The 23,883-nt window shown below is 37.4% G+C and overlaps 2 protein-coding genes across 10 annotated transcripts in view; both read right to left on the reverse strand.

Annotated features, from left to right (window-relative positions):
* Positions 1 to 22,108, reverse strand: part of WDR19 (WD repeat domain 19) — a 39,484-nt gene extending 17,376 nt beyond the window's left edge. For 2 of the 3 annotated variants that reach the window (XM_039551291.1, XM_039551292.1), the window contains exons 1-24: positions 22,033 to 22,108; positions 20,470 to 20,561; positions 20,320 to 20,385; positions 18,692 to 18,817; positions 16,900 to 17,015; positions 16,226 to 16,341; positions 15,818 to 15,898; positions 15,346 to 15,458; positions 13,922 to 14,095; positions 12,652 to 12,722; positions 11,339 to 11,511; positions 11,129 to 11,243; positions 10,279 to 10,385; positions 9,744 to 9,866; positions 8,290 to 8,439; positions 7,620 to 7,767; positions 6,796 to 7,000; positions 6,064 to 6,223; positions 5,365 to 5,475; positions 3,625 to 3,734; positions 2,491 to 2,548; positions 2,122 to 2,268; positions 1,927 to 2,009; positions 625 to 708 (exon numbers count right to left, since the gene is read on the reverse strand). In XM_039551291.1, the coding sequence (XP_039407225.1) occupies positions 625 to 708; positions 1,927 to 2,009; positions 2,122 to 2,268; positions 2,491 to 2,548; positions 3,625 to 3,734; positions 5,365 to 5,475; positions 6,064 to 6,223; positions 6,796 to 7,000; positions 7,620 to 7,767; positions 8,290 to 8,439; positions 9,744 to 9,866; positions 10,279 to 10,385; positions 11,129 to 11,243; positions 11,339 to 11,511; positions 12,652 to 12,722; positions 13,922 to 14,095; positions 15,346 to 15,458; positions 15,818 to 15,898; positions 16,226 to 16,341; positions 16,900 to 17,015; positions 18,692 to 18,817; positions 20,320 to 20,385; positions 20,470 to 20,561; positions 22,033 to 22,038 (2,735 nt within the window). In that variant the 5' untranslated portion in view covers positions 22,039 to 22,108. The remainder of the gene's footprint in view (positions 1 to 624; positions 709 to 1,926; positions 2,010 to 2,121; positions 2,269 to 2,490; positions 2,549 to 3,624; positions 3,735 to 5,364; positions 5,476 to 6,063; positions 6,224 to 6,795; positions 7,001 to 7,619; positions 7,768 to 8,289; positions 8,440 to 9,743; positions 9,867 to 10,278; positions 10,386 to 11,128; positions 11,244 to 11,338; positions 11,512 to 12,651; positions 12,723 to 13,921; positions 14,096 to 15,345; positions 15,459 to 15,817; positions 15,899 to 16,225; positions 16,342 to 16,899; positions 17,016 to 18,691; positions 18,818 to 20,319; positions 20,386 to 20,469; positions 20,562 to 22,032) is intronic. The other variant, XM_039551290.1, reaches the window with a different exon arrangement.
* Positions 22,109 to 22,287: 179 nt separating this feature from the next.
* Positions 22,288 to 23,883, reverse strand: part of KLHL5 (kelch like family member 5) — a 50,366-nt gene continuing 48,770 nt past the window's right edge. For all 7 annotated transcript variants that reach the window (XM_039551296.1, XM_039551295.1, XM_010401782.3 and 4 more), the window contains one exon: positions 22,288 to 23,864. In XM_039551296.1, coding sequence (XP_039407230.1) covers positions 23,808 to 23,864 — 57 coding nt within the window. In that variant the 3' untranslated portion in view covers positions 22,288 to 23,807. The remainder of the gene's footprint in view (positions 23,865 to 23,883) is intronic.

Genomic DNA, 23,883 nt, shown 5'->3' on the forward strand with positions numbered 1-23,883 from the left:
TCATCAATGCAAACATTAAACTCTGGTGCCGTTTCATATTTTAAAGTATCATTATTCTGAAGCATGTTTACTTACAGGTAAAGACTAGAAGGAACTACATTCTGTGATGAAATATTACCTATCTGGGGCTTTAACTTCAGCTAATAACTTCATATTATTCAACATTATGCAAGTGCAGCCATTAAGATGTACCAGTAATTTGATTCTAGAATGAAAAGATCTCTTTCATGATTATTCTCCCTTTGAATGACCTTTAAAATCACAGCTACAGAGTTGTTAGACACAAACTGAACTTGAATACTCTGCTAATTGGAATATTGCATCATGTTCAGTACTTTAAAACCTTTGATGACTTTTCTTAAAAAGATATTCATGTTTAGACAGGAAAACAATTAATTAGAAACACATCTTTGATACCAGCAGAATGTCCTTAGATTATGTTTCAAATCTTTAATACACTAAGTGTACACTTAAGTTTACATATTTTAGAAACTGTTTTCACAAGGCTATTTTATGCAAAAGTTTCAGTATGTGTTTTAATTTATTTTACAAAAATGCTAATGTGTAACAATAACAACAACAGCAATAACATGTTTTATATTAAAAAAGAGCATTCGAAAGTACCTGCCATCTGCTTCCTTGGCCTTTGCATATTGTAGGTGAATTTTTGGAGATGAAACATGAGGAAGAAGTTCACCAACCTTTGCCCTAGAAAGACATTAGCTATTTAATAAATATATCTGGTTTCAAATTTTCTCCAGTAAAACTGTCATATTTATATCAACACTGAAAAGGAATCTGAGAGAAGAAACTGAACATAACGGATAAGCTTTGAAGTAATTTTAGTATTTTCAAAAAGTTGCACTTTATAAGAACTGGAAATTACAGCCTGCTTTATGAGCATACAGGATTGAAGACAGTCTCTTCTCTTTTTTTAAGTCTGAGATGTAGAAGTGTAAGAAGTGGCAGACTAAGGATTTTTATCTCAGGTGTTCTTTCATTAACCCATAGAAGAAGCACAGTATTAAAACTGTAACCTGAAAGATCTATAAAGGCCAGCAAACTAAGCAGTGGGCCTTTCAGGACAAAGGATATGAGAGACTCCAGAGAGGCTGACCTTAAATCTCACCTCTCTGACTAAAAGATGGGCACTCTTCAAACTGAACCTCCCCCTGCTAGAGTAAACAAAGCTCCTACCTCCCTCTTCCCAAATCAAGGTTATCATTAAATGCAAGCTACTCTCCTTAACCAAGTGTTCTCCTGGCTCATTTTGATGCCACTGACAATTCTTTGATGGAATAAAATTTTCATTTTTCAAATAAATGGACATAATATTCCAACCTAATCTTTCACTCATATGAAAGAGGAGAGGTCTTACTGAACTCTCCAATCAGTTCTTAATGTGAGGAATCCTTAAAACATAATTAGGCCAGAACTGAGCCCTTAAATCTCCCAGAAAATTTGACTTTTCCAATGGCTACTTCACAATACTCAAATTAACTTATAAAAAAAAAATTATGATACTGGCTACTCTTGAATCATTTCCAACTGTCCAAATACTCAGCCTCAGCTATGCATGTTATAAAACTAAGAAATATAATTAATTAAACAGTAACTACACAAATATGGTTACTAAATTCAGTGTGGATGTGTGCATGTGCATACACCCACAAAGGACTTACTTGAAACTGCAGGAAACTTGAAACATAACACACAAAAAAAGAAAAATAATTATCTCACATTGACAGTCAGACTATATTAAAACAACATAAATTTCTGAGAGAACCTTTAAGCTTGGATTTGAAACAATACAATCAATGAACCATAGTTAATGAGGCATTTGTGCTATTCAGAGAATCAATCTTTTCCAAAGAGAACCCCAGCAAATCCTCTGAAATATAACATTTCCCTGAAACCTGTACTTACCAGTTTTTACACCGGATGTATACTGATGCTGCCTTGTCATAATATTGTCCCTTTTCATACAGCTGAGCAGCTTCTGAAAATTGCTACAATATTGGAAATCATTAAAATATAATTTCTCAATTAAGATCATGAATAAATAAATAACCTAATGAAGTCACATATTCAGCCTTAACTTTTATTAACTCTTTTGAGTACCTTCATATTCTCCAGAATAGCTCCACAGTCTCTTTTTAATACCCTGCTGGGATGTTTAATGGCCTGGTTTACCCCTCGACGGATATCTCCCATTCGAATGGACATTTGAGCCACTCCAGCAAGGCAAACTTCATCGTGTTCCTGGTACTAGCAATCAAATGAAAAGCAGTAACTATAGATTACACATTAGAAAACCAAGGTCACAAAAGCAACAGTAATCAAGCATTGAAACAAACTAACAAAACATTACAGATTTAACAGCATTTAATTTAGAGCTGAATTAAAAACTGGAATTTGAATGAGTCTGAAACATGATAACTTAATGTATATCGTGACAGTACAATGCTATCATTACTAAAAAGGAATTACCTTATTGTTTCCAATGATTCCCTTCTCATAATGTGCCAGAGCATTAACATAATCACCCCTGAAAGAAAACTGGAAGTTATACAGACAAATATTTTTAATAGGAAGAGATGGCTGCCTTCCTACCACACAGATTATGCATGTATCTGTCTTGATTTAGACATAACAACTGCATAGAAGGTTGTGAGGTATGCAAGAGGTGGACAGTTGCACAGAATGCCATGGCACTTCCTATGGACTTTATCAAATCTGAGTCAAAGAGGCACTTCCAACTCTCAATTCTGTTGTACAGAGACCAATAAACCTCCCCTGAAAGGCAAAGAATCTATCTGCAAAATACATCTCGGTATTCTCAGCTCGACTCCACATTTTTCTGGAAGATAAATGAAGCTAATCTTTGAAATTACTTATAATTTTTGCAACACAAAATCAAAGGCAATTTTTTTTCCTGAAGTATATTCAGAACTCAAGTTCCAGATGGTTGCATTGATTCAACTGCGTCCATTCCTTCCTTTCTGTGACCAGCAAGTGTCCTCTCTCAATGCCAGGTGTACTGCCAGGGGGAGGGAGTCGTCTACAAACTATTAGTAGGTAAGTTTTTCCTCCTGACTTAGGCACTAAACAGACCAGGTTTTATCTGTTTATCTAAAATAGACTTTAAAATCATGTCAGATGGTTAATACCTTCTGTCTTTCAGGGATTGGCAGCCTTGAAATTTGACACACCTCTACCTAAATGATTTAAGAAAATGAAGGCTAACAGATATTTAAAGAAATACAGGCAAAAGGCATGGCTGTCATCCAGCATAATAAGTGCTAAATGATTTGGACTTTCTCTATTTTCCAAGCACTGCCTGCAATGAAGTTTTATTTAGTAGATGATATTATATGTTGGGACCTACCAGTTGCAAAGAACCTACATGTACTGAAATTAGTGAAAAGGAACTACGATTTGCTAACATGTCTCTAGCATGAAGGATTCCTTGCAAAACTCCTCTTCCTCATACTACAGCTGCAAGACCTCACTGAATCCTCTCTCAGCAACGCAGTCATCTGAAGTACCTCAATCCTGTGCTCTTCTATTGAGCATGAGTATTGGTTTAATATTCTTATACTACAACCTTACAGGAGAACTTACATGAATTCGAGCTGGACTGCATATTCCTTTGATATGAAAGGGATTTGGTCCGGGGCCAGACGCTTAGCCAGCTGAAGTGCTCTGTCCCAGTGCTGCAAGTCTTTTCGCATCTATCAACAAAGAACAGTAACATTTTCTGATGCAAGTATCAAATTTGGAATTCTATCCTGAACTTGAAATTATTCTAAACAAAAATATTGGGTTAATATTCTAGAAAGATTCAGACAATTTGAGAGACATTCACCCTGAAAGAAGGTCTGTTAGGATGACCCTGGAAATGACAGGCCTGTCAGTCTAATTTCAGTGCCTGGTAAAATTATGGAGAAGATTATTCTGAGAGTTACTGAAAAACACTTGAAGGACAATGCAATCATTGGTCACAGCCAGCACAACTTCATGAGAGCAATGTCCTGCCTGACAAACCTAATTTCCTTTTATTATAAGGTAACCCACCCAGCTGATCAAGGGAAGCCAGCTGATGTAATCCCTTTGGATTTCAGTAAAGCTTTCCATACTGTCTCTTAAAGTATCCTTCTGGACAAAATGTTTACCACACAGCTGGATAAACACATCACGGGATGGGTCAGCAACTGGCTCACAGGTCAGGCACAAAGGGTTATAGTGAATGGGGTGATACCATACTGGAGACCTGTCACAAGTAGGGTTCCACAGGGCTCCATTCTCAGCCCTTCAACATCTCTTCAACATCTTCACTAATGACTAGGTCACAGGACCCGAAGGTGTAAGTTTACTGATGGAAGGAGCTCTTGACTCCCTCAAAGGCAGGGAGGCCCTGCAGAGAGACCTCAACAGATTAGAGGGCTGGGCACTCACCAACTGTATGAAGTTTAACAAAGGAAAGTGCTGGACTCTGCACCTGGGACAGAGCAATCCTGGATGTACAGACAGACTGGGGAATGAGACACCGGAAAGTAGTGCCACAGAAAGGGATCTGGGGGTCCTGGTCAACAAAAGCTGAATTTGAGTCAGCAGTGCCCTGGGAGCCAGGAGGGCGAAGCGTGGACTGGGGGGCATCAGGCACAGCATCACCAGCCAGTCAAGGGAGGGGACTGTCCCGCTCTGCTCTGCGCTGGTACAGCCTTGCCTTGGATATCGTGTGCGGTTTTGGGCACCACAGCATAAGAAGGATCTAAAGTTATTAGAGAGTGTCCAAAGGAGGGCAACAAAGATGGTGAAGGGCCTTGAGGGGAAGCTGTATGAGGAGTGGCTGAGGGCACTTGGGTCTGTTCAGCCTGAAGAAGAGGACACTGAGGGGAGACCTCGTTGCAGTTACAACCCCCTTGTGAGGGAAAGAGGAGGAGGGGCAGACACTGATCTCTTCACTGTGGTGCCCAAGCACAGGACCTGAGAGAATGGCTTGAAGTGGTGTCAGGGCAGTTTTATGTTGGATATAATTTAGGAAAAGGTTCTTCACCCGGAAGCATGGTTGGGCAATACAACAGCCTCTCAGGGAAGTGGTCACAGCACCAGGCCTGACAGAGCTCCAGAAGCATTTGGATAGCGCTCTCAGGCACACGGTGTGACTCTAGGGGTTGTCCTGTGCAGGGCCAGGAGTTGGGCTTAATGATCCTTGTGGTTCTCTTCCAATTCAGGATAGTCTGTGATTCTAGTCACACAATGGCAAGATCAGAATCATAAAAGGGCAAAATTACCAGAAGGTAAAATATTCCAACATTAATCTGGAAACGAAAACAGCAGAAAATATACACAAATTAATACCTCAAGAGCAGCAATAGGACAGGAGGATGCCAGATACAAATCCTGAGCCAGATTAAAATCACTAGTAAACATTGCAAGATGTCCTGCTAGAAGGTTGTGGTCTTCTATTCCCTGCAGAAAGACATCATAGGTGTAGAAGTAGTCCAAAAGAAAATAAATACTGTATAAATAACATAATCTAGTAAGCCAAATAAAAATAGTAAACCAAAATATCCTTACATTTTTCAACGATGTGTATTGGATTCTACAAACCAGAAAAAGTCCTTACAGGCCACTAATGCTGTCTAAAATCAGCAATTTGCAGAAGCATAATTTTAAGGTACTATTTAACTTTAGATGTATAAATGCAATCAAGTTTTGTTTTGGATTTTAATATCAGTCTTCAACATTTTCTCAAAAATAAAAAAAAGGAAATAAGACCCTCCCAACACCTGAGACATGAATATATTCTGCTGTTTTCAAACACATGCAGAAAGACATACTGTGCAGTCCAGTAGAGACTGCAACCACTTCAAGAAAAAAACAGTCAAGAAGTCTGTAGTTTGGACACTTTATCCTCTATATCCCTTGAAAGCAACTCAACTTCTGCTTGAACAAAAACAACCCCTTACCCTGCCCACCCCCTCCCAAAATAAAAATTTAGCATTCTTAAAGAAAAATTAAATTATCATATTTCCTGTGTAAGACTTTACATTTTACCTTTATCTGCTCTAGTGACATCACCATCCCAGCATTACCAGATGTTCGAAAAACACGTATTGCAAAATCCACCTCCATATGATGTAAGCAAGCTTTGGCCAGCTCATTCCAACAAGACTGGTCATTCAGAAGGCTGCAGACCTCCCATGCTTCAGAAAACCTACAGAAGGTAAAACACACTTACAACTATTTTAATTTTAGATATTACTTATACCCAAAACTCCCCCTCAATTTTTTTTCCTCTCTGTTAGAGAAAACATAAAAAACATTTACTTCTAAGCCACGGAGGGAGTGATGTATCAGGAAGAAAGTAAAAATACAAATGAGTACCTTACATTTCTATTTCTTCTATTTCTACCACACTTTTTCAGGAAACCATCTGCTTTCCCTACTATGGCATTCTTTCCATTATAGTGATTTTGTATTGCTTCATTACAGTGGGAGGAGAGTACACTAGAAGCATTTTCAGCCAGTTTTGGAGGAGCCACTGTCACAAAACCCTGAATAAGTCTTGAAAAAAATTACTTTAGGCTTTTACTCAAAAGTGAAAAAAAAGCCCGAATCACCACTGGGTCACTTATTTTGTTTGGTCTGCCTGGAGAGCTATGTGAACTTACGGATCAATCTAATTTATCAGTATTCAGCAGGACACTTTAAAATCACCAGGATATGCTGTATTGAACTATAAGCACAGAAAACAATTTACACAATATAATTAAAATGCAGATGTACCTTTTCAACATTAGAGTCTGAGTAAGCATTTGTCTCAGCACATCAGGTCCAAAGTCTTTCAAATTGCCAAGGAAACTGTGAGTACTTAAATAGATGTTGTTTGTTTTCCCACTTGGAGTCTGACAAGTTAATTCTCCATTATACAACAACAAAGGTTTATGGGAATAGGGGACTTCCGTACCACCTGCCAAAATAATCCTTGATCCTAGATTCAAAGATCAGGAAGAAAAAAAGACATCTTGTAAAAATCCCTACATGGTAAAAAGTATAACAAGCAGCTGAAACCATGTATATTTGGGCACTAATTCAAGGTCTGTAATTCTGGCAATCAACAGCAACTATACAAGCACATATCTTTCAGTAAAGTAAATATACAGAATTTAAAGCTTCTAAACCAGTAAGGTCCTTTTCCAAACGTTTGCAGGTAAGTTTCAACATTTCTCTGTCGCAAATATAGAAATGGCTATGTTTACAACTTTAACATTTTAAGTGAATACAAGTTTTGTGACTCTGATGCAAGTTTTGTCACCCTGATCCTGAGATTTTTCTCATGAATGCTTCAACATAGAATTGAAGCACAGTGTGTAACTTTCAAATGAAATATTAATAGCAAGAAGCTTATGGAGTTGTTGAGACCAAAATGCCTTGAAGCCTTACAGAGAAACCTACAAAGTAATTAGTTTTCTATTCATCAGTTGCACTTGAAATCATCTATAGTACTATTTATATTTATATGCATTTTATTTAAGACAAATGAAGATTCAGAACATGTTTTACTTTATTAACTAAAATAGTGAATAACCTTTTCAAAGAGCTTATGGTACCTTGAATGGCATCCTTATGAAAAACGTAAGTGTACACTTTATCATCATCAAAAGCAACAAAAACACCTTTATCCATTGGCCAGTTTTCCCACAGGATTCCTTTAATGGTTGGTGAGAAGTCTGGAATCTCATACACTCTATCATTTACCTACATATAATGTAAAAGTAAAATTATTACTAAGTGACTAAGGCAAGAAACAAAATATTCATCCCAGTTGTGATTAAAAATTTTAAAAATAATGTAAGTAGTCCAGAAATAGAAAAATTCTTTTAAGAAAGAGTTTTCTTATAAGCGGTGATTCTGAATAACACGAGTTTAAATTTGAAGTGGAGAAAATACACATTATATAAATTATATTTACTATTCTTTAAAAAAAAGGTATGGTGAGGGGCAGTGAAACTGGCTAGATTATCTGTATTTAAATACACAAGTATATATATTTTTGAAAATTACCGATGAGGAACTTACTATAATGAAATTGTCTTGATCTAGTATGACAGATTTTATTTCCTTACATTACCATTAAGTTATCTTCAAGCCTCCTTGCCAATTTCTTCTATCAGCATACAAGCTGGAGTGACAAAATCTTCGTCATTTTTTATTAAAAACACTATATAGTTGAAAAGCCTACTTGTAAATATATTGTATTGGTATCCCACACTAACTTACTGGACAATAGACAAAGCCATCACTTTTGTCATCTATGAAAGCCATTCTGGTTCCATTGGGATCTGGAAAAACCTTTCTCACGCTGACAGGATGCCGGTATTCATTCACGTATTGCCAGTCTTCAATGTAGAAATAACGAATAACTCCAGTCTAATGAGAAATAATAGAAAATGTTAATAATTACATCAGTAGCGGCGAGCAGAAAACTAACTTGGCTGTAGTGTCTTCCATCTTAGAGTACTGAGTGTTCAAAAAAAGTACTTCCAAGTGGGTTTTTTTGCTTCCTTCTCACACCCTGTTTTGGGTGAGACAGGAAAAATTTTTGGGGGGCAAAGAAAAGATTTGGGAGGTTTGAGGGGTTTTCTGTTAGTTTTGATATTTATCTTCCTCTGCTTTGGGGAGACAAGTGTTTACTGTGCAGTTCTCTAAACAAATGAAATGCCTGTCTCATTGCTGAGAGAAGCTGAACCTTAAAAAAAAGCTGTAAAATTTGCTTCCAAAGAAGAACCACACATTCTTAAAAAGAGAGGTACCTAACTCAGGGAATAAAAACAATCAAACTAATTTGTGATTAAAGGTATACTTTAAAAAACGTGGCTTTCGACATCAATGGTAGAATTTGCACACATCAAATTGACTGGTTGCAAATTTAGTACTTCAAATTTATCAGCACCAGTTTAGGTACTGCAGAGGTGGGAAAGACCTCATCTGTTACAAAACCACTCAAGTTATTAAACCAGTGATAAAACCAGAGATAGTGGTTCTGCCTCTCCTCTGGAAGGTCAATACACCAGTCGATACCACAAAGAGCACAATACTACAGTGCCAAACATGCTCTGTATTCTCAGTGCCAGAAAATATTAAAAGGACAAAAAACTACCCTCATGCATAGAAAAATCTCCAGAAAAATACATAAGCATGTCCACATCCTTCTTCATCTTCTTCTGCCCTCCTTAATTCCTATCCTTGTAGAAACACATTAAAAAAATTCTCTTTGGACAAAGGCTTCAGTAGCAAGTCAAGCCTTTCAGTTATGCTATGACATTTGTATGTATCAGTACCTTTTTGTCCACATTTTTCACATCACCACCTAAATCAACAAATTTGCAAGGCAAGTGGTATGTTTTTTCTTGTATCTGGAAGACATTTTGACTGCTAACCCTCTCACTAATGCAATAGAATTAAATTCTGCTATTAAAATCAGTGTTTCGCAACAAACACTAGTAAAAGCAAAACTTAACCATTCCTGCCGATGCACATCATATAAATTCAACAGGAAAGAAAGCTGGATGCAATTTTGACTGTATTTTCTCAAAGTCCTTGTATAGAAAATAATCCACTGTAAAGATCACAGATGCACTTTTCGTTTTTCTAAAAGCATGAGCAGTAATCCAAATAATTCAGACAGAAATATATTCCATCTAAAAAGATCTTTAAAAAGAAGTAATACTCACATCTGTACCATATATGAGGAAGTCACTAGTTAAAGCATGGCACAAAATTTGGTATTTATCATCATCTGCTGGGAAAAGTCGAGTTTCTCGTTCTTCCTGAGCACCCAAACCCTCACTTTCTATCTAAATATAAAGAACAGAATGAACTGAAAAACTCCACTGTTAACAACAGGGTATCATAGTGTTGCTTGTATCAAACTGTAAGAGAATGAGATGAAAAAAAACTTGCACGTGCATTCCTCAAGAACCCAGCATCTGCTTTTGTCACATTACCAGAGACCTTTAAAATAAAACTTGTTAAATAGCTGATAAGAAAATGTTTTTGTTTACCTGTTCTAGTCTAGGTTGTATTTCTAAGTCTCCAGATACTCAGCTCTAGGATTTTAATTAGCCAGCAAAACTATTCTGAAGAATTTTAAATTTTTATCTCCATTAACTGAAGATCATTCGATTTTATTTAATTTTTAAAATTAATTAACTTGTTCAGCTTAGATCAACTCATTAGTTCAACAATCCAAACTGCCAGAGCTCTTACCATATGCAACTGGATTTTACCCTCAAAGAGAGCAGCAGCATAATCGGAATTAAGGCGCATACTTGCTACTGTCCCCAGGTACTCCACATCTTTAAGCTTTTTTACATCTAAAGGATTCAAACAGAAAAGATAAGGTAAAAATATTTTGATTTTGTATAGGTGTTCACTTATCATCTAAATTTGCAGCTGAGTGACCAGATGTGAAAAACTCCCAACTAAGCAGAGAGGGGACAAGTCACACATAAAGAGACTTTCTTCTTAGCAGCCAGAGAACTGGTTAGAAAGTACAAGAGAAACTTGTACAGAGTTCCTATGCAACTCTGACTAGTATTCTTACAGTTTTAATTAATTTACTGTCAAAAAAAAAAGGGGATGCTTAGAAAAACATGAAAGTTTTAAATCCACCATCTAAAATTTGGACACAGCATAACCAATTTTTCCTTATCCCACACAAACAACATGAACATCTGCCAAACTGAGAATTTAAACTCTCTGATCATAGTTCCTAGGTACTATGCCAAACTTAGTACTTTAAGACACAGATATATAATGTCTCAAAAGCCTGAAGTCCTTCATTGATTAACAAGATGATGTGAAAAAAAACAAGTAAGCAACAGCCTACATTTCATGACCAATACCTCAAATGAGAAGTTTTATTTCTATTATTTACAATGCCTTGCCATAACTGCTTCAGCCGGAGAAGAATATTATCCCATCCTAACAGGACCATATGGCAATTCAAGTTTTTATTGTACAACGTGGAATGTCCAGAACTGCTAAACACAATACTGAATTAATAAAATAAGACCAAGTGCTGCATTAGTTTTAAGATAACTAAATTTATGCTTACTATTCTCTCCAAGTGCATAAAACCAAGCCCGATTGTTCATTCCTACAGCCAAATGATAAACACCAATAGCAACAAAACTGGGCTCTACTTCAACAGACACCGTGACTGGTAGCTCCTGTAAGAAAACAAAACAAAATACAATTTTCATCCACTTTTAATACTTACTTTAATTATATCTACATGAAGTTTAAAAGGAAGAGGTTATCATACTCTCTCCACATGATTTGCGATGGTGACTTCAAGAAGAGAAGTGAGGTATGCGATTCGTGTACTGCAAGCATCTCCAAGGATTGGAAGCTTTGTCAAGAAAACATGGAGGGATCCTTTTCGTGTAGATACTGCCAACAGCTGTCCATCATCTGTCCAAGCCATCTGATCTACACCTAAAACATTCACAAGTTTTTGTAAAAAAATATAATCCTTTAACTTCTGTAACCAACAAACACTTACTTTGCTCTACTATAAAAATGGTAGGAATTAATATCTAGAATGTATGTACTAAAGTACTCAAAGATAACAAATTAATGTAATTCCAAGATTAATTAGAATCACTCAGATCAAACACATAATTTCCTAATATAGCATTTTACTGAGAGTGAAGACTTCACAGAATCGCAGAACTGTTTGAGTTGGAAGGGACCTTAAAGGCCATCTAGGTGCAACCCACCTTCCGCTAGACCAAATTACAGATCTGTTACAAAACTGATCAACACTTTCTATTCTCAACATTGACAGTTCAGGCAGCACATTCAAAGTGATCCATAATACTGGAAGCAGCTGAGCAGAATTCAATCTTACTCCCTTTATTGCCAAATTAGTAAGTACTAAATACAGAAATGGCGTTTGTTTTTCAATGTCTGAAAATGCCATTAGAAAAACCATATTCTAACTGACTAATATCAACATTCCAAGGAAAACAGGGCAAGTGTTGTGCTGACAATATCCTAAATTTATTTTAAAAAAAAATTTTAAAAAGGATGGTTCTTAGAAATAAAAAAATCTGGAGGCAACCAGGAACTTGACAATAAATGAAGCACTTATAAACACCACATGAGGAGATAAGGGTGGAAACTCACTACTCAAGAAAATAGTTTTGTAACACTGTTCTGGAAGCCACAGGCAAAAGTCCTGTACATCAGGATGAAAACAGAATAAGTATCATATGTTAGTACAAGAGATGTTGAAAAGCACAAAAAAAATCATGGAAAGAAGCAGAAACCAGTTAAGTGCATCACTTCAGTAATGTGAATATTCTGTATTACAGATTCAAAACTGCACAACACTAACTGATCAAATATTCTGAGAGCTGTACGTCTCTATACTTTGAATAGCTAAAATATGCTCCCATTTTGCTACAGGTCACCTAATAAATACAAGTTGGGAAAGCAGGAGTTTTTTAAAAATTCTGTATTTACACAGTGTTTCCAACAGCGGTACTTTCACTCGATAAACAGAGACACTGTCAAAATTCCAGTTTACTTAATTAGTAAAAATTTCTATCCCCACGGAGAAAGTTAACATACCTTTGTTTTCATCATCCAAGTTTATTATGGCATACATTTCTCTCATATCTGTCAGATCATGGATTTTAATGCTAAAACAAAAATAGAGTCAGTCATTCTCACCCATCTAAATCTCAGTCATCATAAACTGGAAGAAACCCAATCCAATCAAGACAGCTTAATGGAGCAAAAAGTAGAGCACAAATGCAAAATGCCTTCAATTTCCTAAAAAACAACACATTGTTAATCCATCACTGTAAACAGTGTATCACTATACCACAGTACAACAATATTTGCTCAGAGAACTAAAATTTGAGGAAAAGGCACAAATCCAATTAGAAAGAATTCACGGCTGGGAAACAAAGACTGTTATTCCCTTTTGATATGTTACAGCATTTTACTTTAAAAACACAATACTGATGGACACATAGGGCTTGAAACACAGATGTAAAAAATACTTTCAATCCTGCTGCATATAAAAGGGACAGAGTGAGAGGTTACTTATGGTGTCATGTCACTCAATGTATATTAATCCACTCAAAGAAATAACCCTTATTGTACAATAGCTCAAGTGCTTGAAGTTGCACCATGTTTTGCTCACAGTTATACCACTCTTGATGTGCAACTGTCATAAATCAGCAGTTGGTCCCACACAGAGCTGAGGACAGAGAGAACAGTTTGACTCCTACTATGACACAGCTCCTCTTTTGCAGAAGAATTCAGATATCACAGAATCAGGGATTAGCAGATGAGGAGCTAAAGGAGCTAATCTATCCTATGCACAAAACATTCTGGAAAAACTCCAGTGTATTTAATTGCTTTTTCCTTAATTCCTTACACTTTCCAACTTTTGTCTAGACTGCAGCTAAGACCAAACACCAGAGAGGAGGATATCAGTTATCAACATACTCAGTACAGATTTAAATTAATTTTTCTCCTGTTGTTAAGCAGATGTTTATGCTCAATCAATAAATCTTAGTAAAGGAATTTGGACTTTTTTGCAGCCAAGCAACATAACAGAAAAAGAATGAATCAAAAAGAATAATTTATACTAAAGTTAATTTCTTTTTTGTTTACAATTAATTATATTAATTACAGCTGCAGAGATTTTTGTCCATAATAGCTTCTCCTAACTCTAGGCAGAGCAGCAGTTCCACAGAGCAATTCATCTTGTCTTTTCTAAACTCACTTCTTTGGGAGCCTTGAAGCCTTAGGAAGCATAGCATGAATGCCCAGTAGCTACAGCTCTGGGAGATGAATTCTATTCTTTATCTATAAAACTACCACTTACCAATTGTCTCCACATGACGCAGCTTTGTTTAAAGACTGTGATATAGCAATGCTACTTAGATTATCCTTATGATTATGAGCTTGAAAGACTTCTTGTCCTATTTCACGAATGTGCGTAGAAATGACTACAAAACACCCTTGTGAGAAACCAATCATAATGTAGCCGTCACCATACCTGTTACAAAAAAGCAACAATTTAGTAAAGAGACCTATTAATGCAATATGCAAAAAGCATTTTTGTTCAGACTGCTGGCATACTGTCAATGCCTCCCAGCAACAGGAAAAATAAACAAATTAGGGGAATTTATATATATCATGTTGAACCATATAACATAAAATAGGTTAAGGGAAAACTACCACAGGTCCTTAAAGCAAAGAACCACGTTTGTGCTCAGACGACTCGTAAGTCATCTTTATTCTCTCCTGCATTCTATAATGCCACTTTATTTTCAGCAGGTTGCACACATGGCAGTGATGCCCAGGAGAAAGATTTCTGGTATGCTTATTTCAATGAAGATGGGAACTTTCATTTCAAGGTTCTGGCCAACGTGGTCCCATCAAAGTCATGGCAAAACAATAATGCCAGTCACTGTGCCCTTATGGGCACCGCAAACACAATGGAAGTACCAAAGCAACAAACTGTATTTGTGAATATTCTGTTTACTTTTCATAGTCAAGTAGAAATAATGAGGTTAAGGCACAAATAGTTCCAGCATGTAAAGATGAATTCAAACAGTATCTCATTAGCTTAATTGCAAAAAAAATCATTGCAATAGAAACAGCCCGGGTATGCCCTGTTACACATGGTCATAAACTAAGAAGCCCATAGCTTTAGGTTTTCTTATGGTTGTAGTGTAAAGGAATGTCAATTCCACGTTGGCTGAACAGGCATTAAAAGACAAGCTGTAGTGATTTAAAGATAGAGAAATAGTACAGCTACTTTTTTGGTACAGATCTGAAACTTCTAGCTTAGGTCTTCTTCACAGGAACATTACCAATGGTATTGCAGCATAAGGAGGCTGCAAGAACTTTGCACAGCTTCGCAAACCAAAAAACTACCTGAAGGACACAACTCCACCCCTAGCTCTTTCATCAGTTACTCATCCAAACAGAAAACAACCCATAAACCCCTCAGTTTAATCTTCTGTCAAGACAGCAACATATTAGTGTTTGAAGCTGAGCATACCAACAGTGCTTCTGCTGGAAAACACCATTTGTATAGCTACGGAATCATCAAGTAGAACAGTTACAAAATGTAGACTACTTTGTGTTTGGAAAAGAATTACTGAAAAATCTACAATACATCCAAGAAAAATCCAGTCTGAGCAAGGAATAGATGATTTTGTTTCCAGCGTTTATTAGAACTACTTGGAAAATACTCAGCTTCTTAATACTAGAATAATTAATTAAGAAAGTTCTGCTCACCATTTGTAGGTTACAATACTGCCATAAGGCTGCTGAAATTTCAGATCAATTGGGTTATCAGGATCATTCAAATTAAAAAGGAAGAGAGTCCTCTTGCCAACCACTGCACTTACCTGCCAATGAATGAAAAGCAAAATTAACATAAGAAGAATGGCATAACTTCAAAGTAAGGCCCTATATCTTCACTAAAAGATGAGATTTAAGAATTTGAATAATCCTTAAGAATCTCATGGATCTGAATTCTGAATCTGATTCTGAATCAACAGTGGAAGAGATTTTCAGGACATTGCCCTGTGTGAGACAGTGGTTCACAAATCTAAATGCAAGCTCAGCAGAACACACAGCTCAAATTCAAGACTTTCTCCTACAGAAGTCAGCTCCATTTCCTCAGAAGAAAAGGTAGCAGATCACATGGAGTTATCCTGCTAGATTACTCCCACTTGAACTGAAGTATTTTGTAGTGACTTCTTACTGTGCTTTCCCTAGTTGACACTCTTTCATCAGTCTTCATAACAGAGAACTGCATGTCACTGGGATCTGAGCTGACTGAGGTCTGCAAGAAAGAAGTTCAGATTGAGAAATCAACAGTTAATGTAGTACATACTGATGATAAATAATTGCATTATTCCTGCCCTGTACAATTTCACATAAGGACAGAGTTGTTACTGCATTTAGTACCAAAACCAAGAAAAGCATTCGAGAAAATATGACCTCAGTTTGGATCTTAATGACATGTTAGCATAAAATATATATTAAAAAAGCTTCATGTCCTTGAAAGCACTGGGGTTCAAAAGGCACAAGCTCCCATAGGTCCCAGCTTTCTTGGGAACCAGGAGTATTAATGTACACCTTAAAATCAAATGTGCATTGTAAATACTACCTGTCTTATAGTATCCCCTTCCTGATTGCTTATAGTAATCATTTTGTCTTCACCACCTAAAGCAAGGAGGTTTTCAATACTCCAGCAGCCACAAGTAATCCTCTTAGTGTGTTTACCTGAAAAAGAAATAAACTGATACAAAACAAATCAAACACAAGCCAAAAAAAATCTGTGATGGAAATATACTCAGTTTGGCTACTCAAACACAGACTGTCAGAATGTGAAACAACCTGTCAAAGCAAGAGCCTTTTTCAAAAAATCTTCTGCTCTCAGATGGAAGTCTTTTGACCTTATACAAAACAGCACAGGCCCTGTTCTTCCATTGCTTTGCATCACATTTCTGGGCTGTGTTATATCCTTAGCATTTATGCCCAGAGGTACTCTAAGCAGGTAAGAAAAAGTAACTTAGCAACATGAACAACAACACAAATCCTTTGCAAGAAAGATAATACAGGTCTCCCACGAGGCAGTAAGGCAGTATTCGGCATTTGCATATATATTTAACTTAGTATACTACAAAAATACTCTGCTGTGTACACCAAACCAGAAGCTGCAAGTTGAGTATGAGCACATTTTTTATCTGCATGTTTATACAGAGAACTGAAAAGGAAACTATGTATATTAACAAAATTCCACTTGCACATGTGCCAGAGTAGTTTCAAACCAATCCATACCAAGAACAGAAATCTTCCGAGAAGTCTGACGGTTATATATGAGTAAGTTTCCTTTTGCTGTTCCAACAGCAAGTAAAGCTCCAACTCGAGACCACAACAAGAAAGACATTGCATCCCTACAACAAAAAAAAATTTTACTTTGTTTAATGGAGATTCCTTTCACATGCTCATATATCAAAACATTTTGCGTAAGACATTTTGCATTTGTCTTTAATTTCTATGAGTCACACAGACCAAGGAGAACTTTTAAATTAAGCAAATGTTGTCCACAAATATCAGAATTATTTAAGTATGCATAATAGTAAAAGTAATAAAAATTTGTATGAGGTAATATAACATGACTTGTACAAATGGAAATGTGTCTGCAAACATCAAGAGTCTTTGATGGAATCACTGGTAATTTTCCAGCCACTTTTTGTATTGTTTTTTTCTACCTCAATAACCCTATGCATTTAGCCCACTCAAAAGTGAGTAGGTCTAGTTCTAGTCAATGTAATAAAGAAGTTAGATAGATCTATTTTAACCTGAAGTTTCAGATACAGCAAGGCCTATTTTGATGTATATTTAAGGCTATACAGATACTACACATAATGTTAAAAAACAAAGAGCCTCTTAAGCAAAAAAAATTTAAACCAAAATTTTCTAATTAGCACAGTCCCTCCCATCTTTTTAAATTTCAGGGTAGGCATGCAAAAGAATTTGAAAGAAATTTGAGATATTGACATGTGAAATGGCCTCCAATACATATTTGGTTTGTGTATGAGCTGCCTTCCTAATTTTAAAAAGGGGACGATACCAGAAAAGCCTGATTATCACAGCATTTGTGTCTTAGTGCTAACACTGTGATAAAAAATGATTAGGGACTTCCATTGATATATACTGCTCAAACAGTATATAAGTAAGCAATTTACCTCCAGTATTAGAAAGAAAGATCACAAAGGAACTGCAATTAACTGCAGACTCCATTCTGTTAGGTACCTTCTGTGTTCTTTTTTGCTTGCATACTGGTAGGTTACTCTTCACCCCATAGTATTTGTTTACACATGAAAATGGTACAATATGGTCTATTCATTCACACAATATAACGTCTATAACATGCATCTTAACAAACACAGGACAGAGTTGTTTCCACTCTCCTACAGGAAGAATGTTTATGTTGAATGCGAGAGTTCAGCGGAACAGACTCAAAGAAGCCAAAAGTTTGTTAAACCAAGCTTATTCATTAACCCAATGCTTGATTGTTATGCAGACCCCGGAAGAGTTTAAAGTCTGTGGCCAAATTCAGAAAGGTAAGGCTTTGAACCTTAGCTACTTCCTTCCATCCTAAACCAGTCTACTGTGTGAATAGCATTTTAGCCCCCTTATAAATCTATGCAAAAAAAAAAAAATCCTAGCACCACTGATATCACTTCCCTTACTTTTAAGCTCCCTTTAGCTGGTGTGAAAGACTTAGGACAAAGAATAGCCAGTGCAGACACACAAAAAATTCATCCATCCTTATTGCTACCACAAAGTTGAAACATTGAAGAGAAGCTTTCTAGAGACTTTGGCACTGCTGACACTCTAAAAAGAAACAAACGCCCTGTAAAACCCAAAATCCCCATCTACAACAAACACTTCAAAACCAGCAAATCATATAAAAAAGAATTTAGTAACAAATTGCAGCATATTCGTTTAATTAGTATATATATTATGAGGACTCCAATAAAAATATGATCTTGCAATATAGCCTCCACATCAACAAGTGACAGTGGTCCCAGTCTTTAATACACATTAAAAAAAAATTTCTTACCTCATGCCACTGTCTACTTGGCTTGTTTTGTTTGTGATTGCATCCCACAGAAATATGGTGCTAGATTTGTCTGTGATTATTGCTAAAGTATCTCCATCCTTATCCCAGTCCATAGCAATACAGTTACTGAAGAAAAGAAAAAAAGTCACTAAGAATGTTAAAACGTGTTTGTAGGTGCACAGAAACAGCCAGAACTATGCTATGAGTCCCTATCCTTCCTTTCCCCTCCCATGCAAACCCATGACATATTGCAGATTTATCTCTAAACTAGTTTTATAGGAACCCCACTTTTCCTCAAATCTCATCAAAATGACAGGGGCTGAGAGGAAGGTCATAAAAGGCACTGCTACCTACATTCTAGTACTTGAAATACTGGCACCTTGATTTTCAAGAGACAGGGGAAGTCCTCTGTTAGGTTCTGGTTTGTTAGAGGCTATTCAGACTTGGGATTATTCTTCTGGTAGTACACCTCTGATTCCACACAGTTTTCCTCACTTTGGACAGTTTTCTGGAGAGAATGTGCATTTCTCATACATTGTGCAAAACACTGCACAGAAAGAGCTGGGCCATGGATATTACCAAGTCAAAGAGACTGACACAGCCAGCCCATATTATGACTGATACCTAACCCAAACATCAAGATGTTATGGTCAGTGAAATACAAGTGAGTCTGGTAAAGGAATGAGAATTGCATCTCCTGGTTTGGTGCAAGGTGGCAACTACCATGAACTGCAAAAACTGGATTTCTAGACGTCTTAGGGACCTAAGTGATGCTGGCTCATATTTACCAATAACACAGGGCTATGTAAGTGATGATCAGGAAATTAAAGTTATACTCTTGACTAGAGGTTTCAGTCTCAAAGACTTAGTGGGAGTTTTGCCTTGACTAAGGGCATTATCTTAATCAAAATTAATCAGATAGTTAAAATAAAAATTTCCATGATGACTAAGACCAGTTAAAGTGCTAAGAAGAGATGAGCAGTACACAAATGAACCTACATGAAGTAGTAATGGTACCCAATAAAAATGTATTTATTGAGCAAACCAGTATGAAGACCCAATGTCACACCATTTTTCCTTAGGGAGGTTTCCCCTGGTTTATATCCAGCCTGTTCCTATGGTCTGACTGCCTTTTAAGAAGTTCAATGTATCTTCCGAAGTACATGACTTTTTAAATTTAATCTGAAAAAATCCAACTTGTACACTCCCATACCACTCTTTGATGTGAACCAAAGTGTGATCAGCTGGAAAAAAAATTACTCACTTCAGAAGTATTGTCTCAGCCTAAAGCAACAATGCAAATGCGTACATTTGTGCCACTGATGCAAACAGAAGCACTAAACCAAAAGAGTATCTTTCCTCAGCAAAGCCATAACAAACTGTTAGAAAATCAACAGTAACAAGAATGCAAGGATATATTGTACACAACCTCATTATGATCCTTCTAAATATGATAGGTCTTTTTTTAACATTTTAATGACATACTTTGTCTTCTCTTCCAGGTATGTTCACCAGAGATAGTATATCTTCCTACAAATTTCTCACATTGTCTAAGTATCCTACCAGAAGAGAAGCATTTTTAAAGAAAAAAACAACAACAAAAAATTTAAACCTATCTTAGTACCTACCCTGGTAAGCTGATTTCATTTCTCTTCTGACCATGACGATCAAAAATTTTCACAGCACGATCACCTCTAAAAAAGATTAATATATAGAATAATTCCCTTTCTTTATCAGTAATTTTGATGGACAAATGCAATAAATAGTTGCAGTCTTACCCTGTTACAGCAAGAAAATTTCCTAAAGACTTCTGCCAAGTAAACAGCACAGGGGAACCAGACCAAGCTTTTTCATACAGACTGAATACTTGCTGGGGGGAAAAGAAAAAGTAGGAAATTATACATCTTAAAACTGTAAGCATATAAAAATACTACAACTTCCTAGCATGTTAGCAACTGAGCACAGTGGGAGTAAAAAACCCCCAAACAATCCAAACACAATTTCTGCATGATTCCAATGCACCAAAGTACCAAAATCCCACCTAAAAGTTCTCTCAATTTGAATGGAATAAATTGACGTTTCTGGTGCTGAGTGTCTGCATAGAGAACTGTGACTCTATCAAAACTATTATTTTTGCCTCTTAGTTACAAGAATAAAAAAATTGCAGGAGACTCTCCCCTTCTAGTTCAAAGACCACAATGTCAATAGTTGTCTAAATTTAATAGAAAAGTCTAGTTTAGTTTGTAAAAGACAGAAGGCTCAACATTTACTCTTTAAGAGATAGGTAACCTTTTTGTTACTCTGAATTGCTGGGTCTTAAAAGCTAAGATTTCAAAGCAACACACTGTAGAAAGAGATTCTGATTCCCAACTGATAAAATTTCTGAATGTCCTTTTCCTTTCACACTATCCACAGATATTTTTCTGTAACTTGGGTGTAACATAAAGCCCACAAGTTTGTTTCAAAGCTTGCTATCGTGACTTATATCCCCAACACCTGGTGTCCACCAAATGCCTGTCAGGCTTGCTCAAGTCTGCCACAGGCTCGTATCCCTTCTTTTGGGTCAATGTAAACTGAGGTATTCTTCACACTGAATCTACATTCTACTCACAAGAATGGCAAAAATACAACCACCACATGCCACACTCACAAATTACATCTGACAACTACGTTTGATTTGGAAAAAAAAATTTAATAAAATCTTAGTCCAGAGAAGGGCTACCAAGATGATTTGAGGGATGGAGCACCCCTCCATCTATGAAGAAAGGCTGAGAGAACTGGGATTGTTCAGCCCGTAGAAGCGAAGCTTTGGCGTGACCTAATTGTGGGCTTTCAGTACCTGAAGGGAAGCTACGAGAAAGATGGAGAGGGACTATTTGTAAGGGCATGCGGTCACAGAACAAGGGGGAACGGCTTCAAACTGAGAGAGTAGGTTTTGATTTACTTATTGAGAGGAAGGTATTTGCTGTGACGGTGGCGAGGCACTGGAACAGGTTTCCCACAGAAGTTGTGAACACCCCATCCGTAGAAGTGTACAAGGCCAGGCTGGATGGAGCCCTGAGCAACCTGGGATAGTGGAAGATGTCCCTGCTCATCGCAGAGGCGTTGGAACTAGATAACCTTTAAGCTGCCTTTCACCCGAAGTCACTCCACGAGAAAGAAAACAAACACGAGAGTGCAGGCAAGCCCACCAGGCCCCCACCGCCGTTTGCTGGCGGCCCTTCCCGCCGCGCCTCCCTCCCGTGCACAGGCCGCAAGCGCCAGCGCCCGCCCGCTCCCCCGGGCGGGACCCGCGACCCCTGCCCGCCCCCGCCCCGGCGCCCGCGGCCGCCCAAACCCACCTTCATCGCGGCCACCGCGGGCCGCCAGCGCCAGCACCGCGCATGCGCCGCCCGCCCACGGCGCCGCAGTTACCCCGGAGACGGAGCGGGCAGAGACCAGAGACCGGCCCCCGCCCCAGCGGGAGGAGCTCTGCGTGGGGCCGCGGTTCCCAGAGCGGGGTATGGGCAGTACTCAGAGACAAAGGAGTGTTTTTAGATCGCAGGCACGCAGAACGGGCTCTAAGTGAGGAATAAAGGCACACACCCGCCAGCAAAGCCTCTTGAGATCAGCTGTATTCCAACTGCAAAGCTTCATCACAAAGTGTCACCGATTTCTTTTAAAACAATAAATAGATAGTTCGCCGAGAGCGTTAAAACACACGTTTAAAATTACAAATGTACTTGGGTATCGGGCCCTTCAAACTTTAAAAAAAAAACCAAACCAAACCCAAAACATTCGATGAGTTCACATCTTCCCGTTTTTCACGCGCGGTGCTGTTTGGGAAACATAAGGGACAAGGCACGTAAAAGCAAATACAAAAAGGCTTCTCCCGAGAACATGTAGACAGTTCAAAGCAATTCGGTGTAACAGCAGAGGGCTCGAGAAAGGCAAATCAAAGCAATTCGGTGTAACAGCAGAGGGCTCGAGAAAGGCAAATTATAAAGTATATGAAAAAATTAGGTAATTGTTAAATAAGGTAACTAATTTGATACAGTCCTGCGAGGCACACGTCACTCTCCTGTAAGATGCTGAACATGCTTAAATGGTGGCAGTTGAGCGTCTTGCAGGATTGGGCCCTTTACATTTTTAAATAAACTTACAGGAAAGACAGACAATTTCTTCATCTTACAAAATTATACTTTTCATAGTAGTGCAAAGCCTCATGTAAAAATGTAATTAGTCTAGATGTAATGGAATGCTTCAAAAATTCCAAAGTGCAAATATTAAACTTAAATTGGTTAATTGTTAATCACACTTTAGAATTCTTCGAATAACTCATACAAATAGCAAAGTAAATACAAGAACCAAAGCAGAGAAAAAGGTATGATGGTCTGCAACTTGCATAACAACTTTGAAAATCTAAAAAGTACACTGGATGTCAAAAATATCTGTCAGAAATTATTAAATAGCAGGTTTCTGTTAGCATAAGACAATATTTAAAATAAGGCTTTGGTTAAATAAAAAGTTCTCTAAACTAGGAATGATGATAAAAAGTGCAAAAGATTCACCAAATACACAACTTCATTTCCAAGGGAGGCATTACACCTGCCATTTACAATAGTTTGCATTGGTTTGTCAGCCTGCCTTGTAGTCACTCAGATAGCTATAGCCAAACGTGTTTATTACAGGCAAATTAAATCTATGGGGTCCAATCCTTTAACTTGTTTCACCCAGAGACAGACCCAATTATATCAAAGTACATCCATTTATAGCATCATTGCTCTGCATGTTTGGGGAAATCAAGGCCCTGGATCCAGAACATGTGATTATTATAGCGAGTTCATTCATTTTCTTAGTGCTTCCTAAACAGAAGTCCTCTGCTGACAACTGGCAGGATGCAGCTGACTTTCTTACAAGTAGAATTCTTGTAACATACGCGTAACAAAGATAAGTTTTTAAAAAGTGCTTAATATTGGTCCATAAGAACAACATGTTCATGTCAACTTCAGACCAAACAATTTGCTGTGGTAGATATCCTGCACCTGGTGTTCATTGGTTCACTGGTAGTTTGCTTGAGGAAAAAGTAATCCTCTGAGTCCACGCAGGAGAATGTCACCTTCCCAGAGAAAATAATTCAGAGTTTTACAGTCACAACACATGCTCCAGCTCTTCCTAAGCACAGTGGTGCAACCTGTAAGCAAACAAACAAA

Source organism: Corvus cornix, chromosome 4 (assembly GCF_000738735.6).
Source record: "Corvus cornix cornix isolate S_Up_H32 chromosome 4, ASM73873v5, whole genome shotgun sequence".
In the NCBI taxonomy this organism is placed as follows: domain Eukaryota; kingdom Metazoa; phylum Chordata; class Aves; order Passeriformes; family Corvidae; genus Corvus; species Corvus cornix.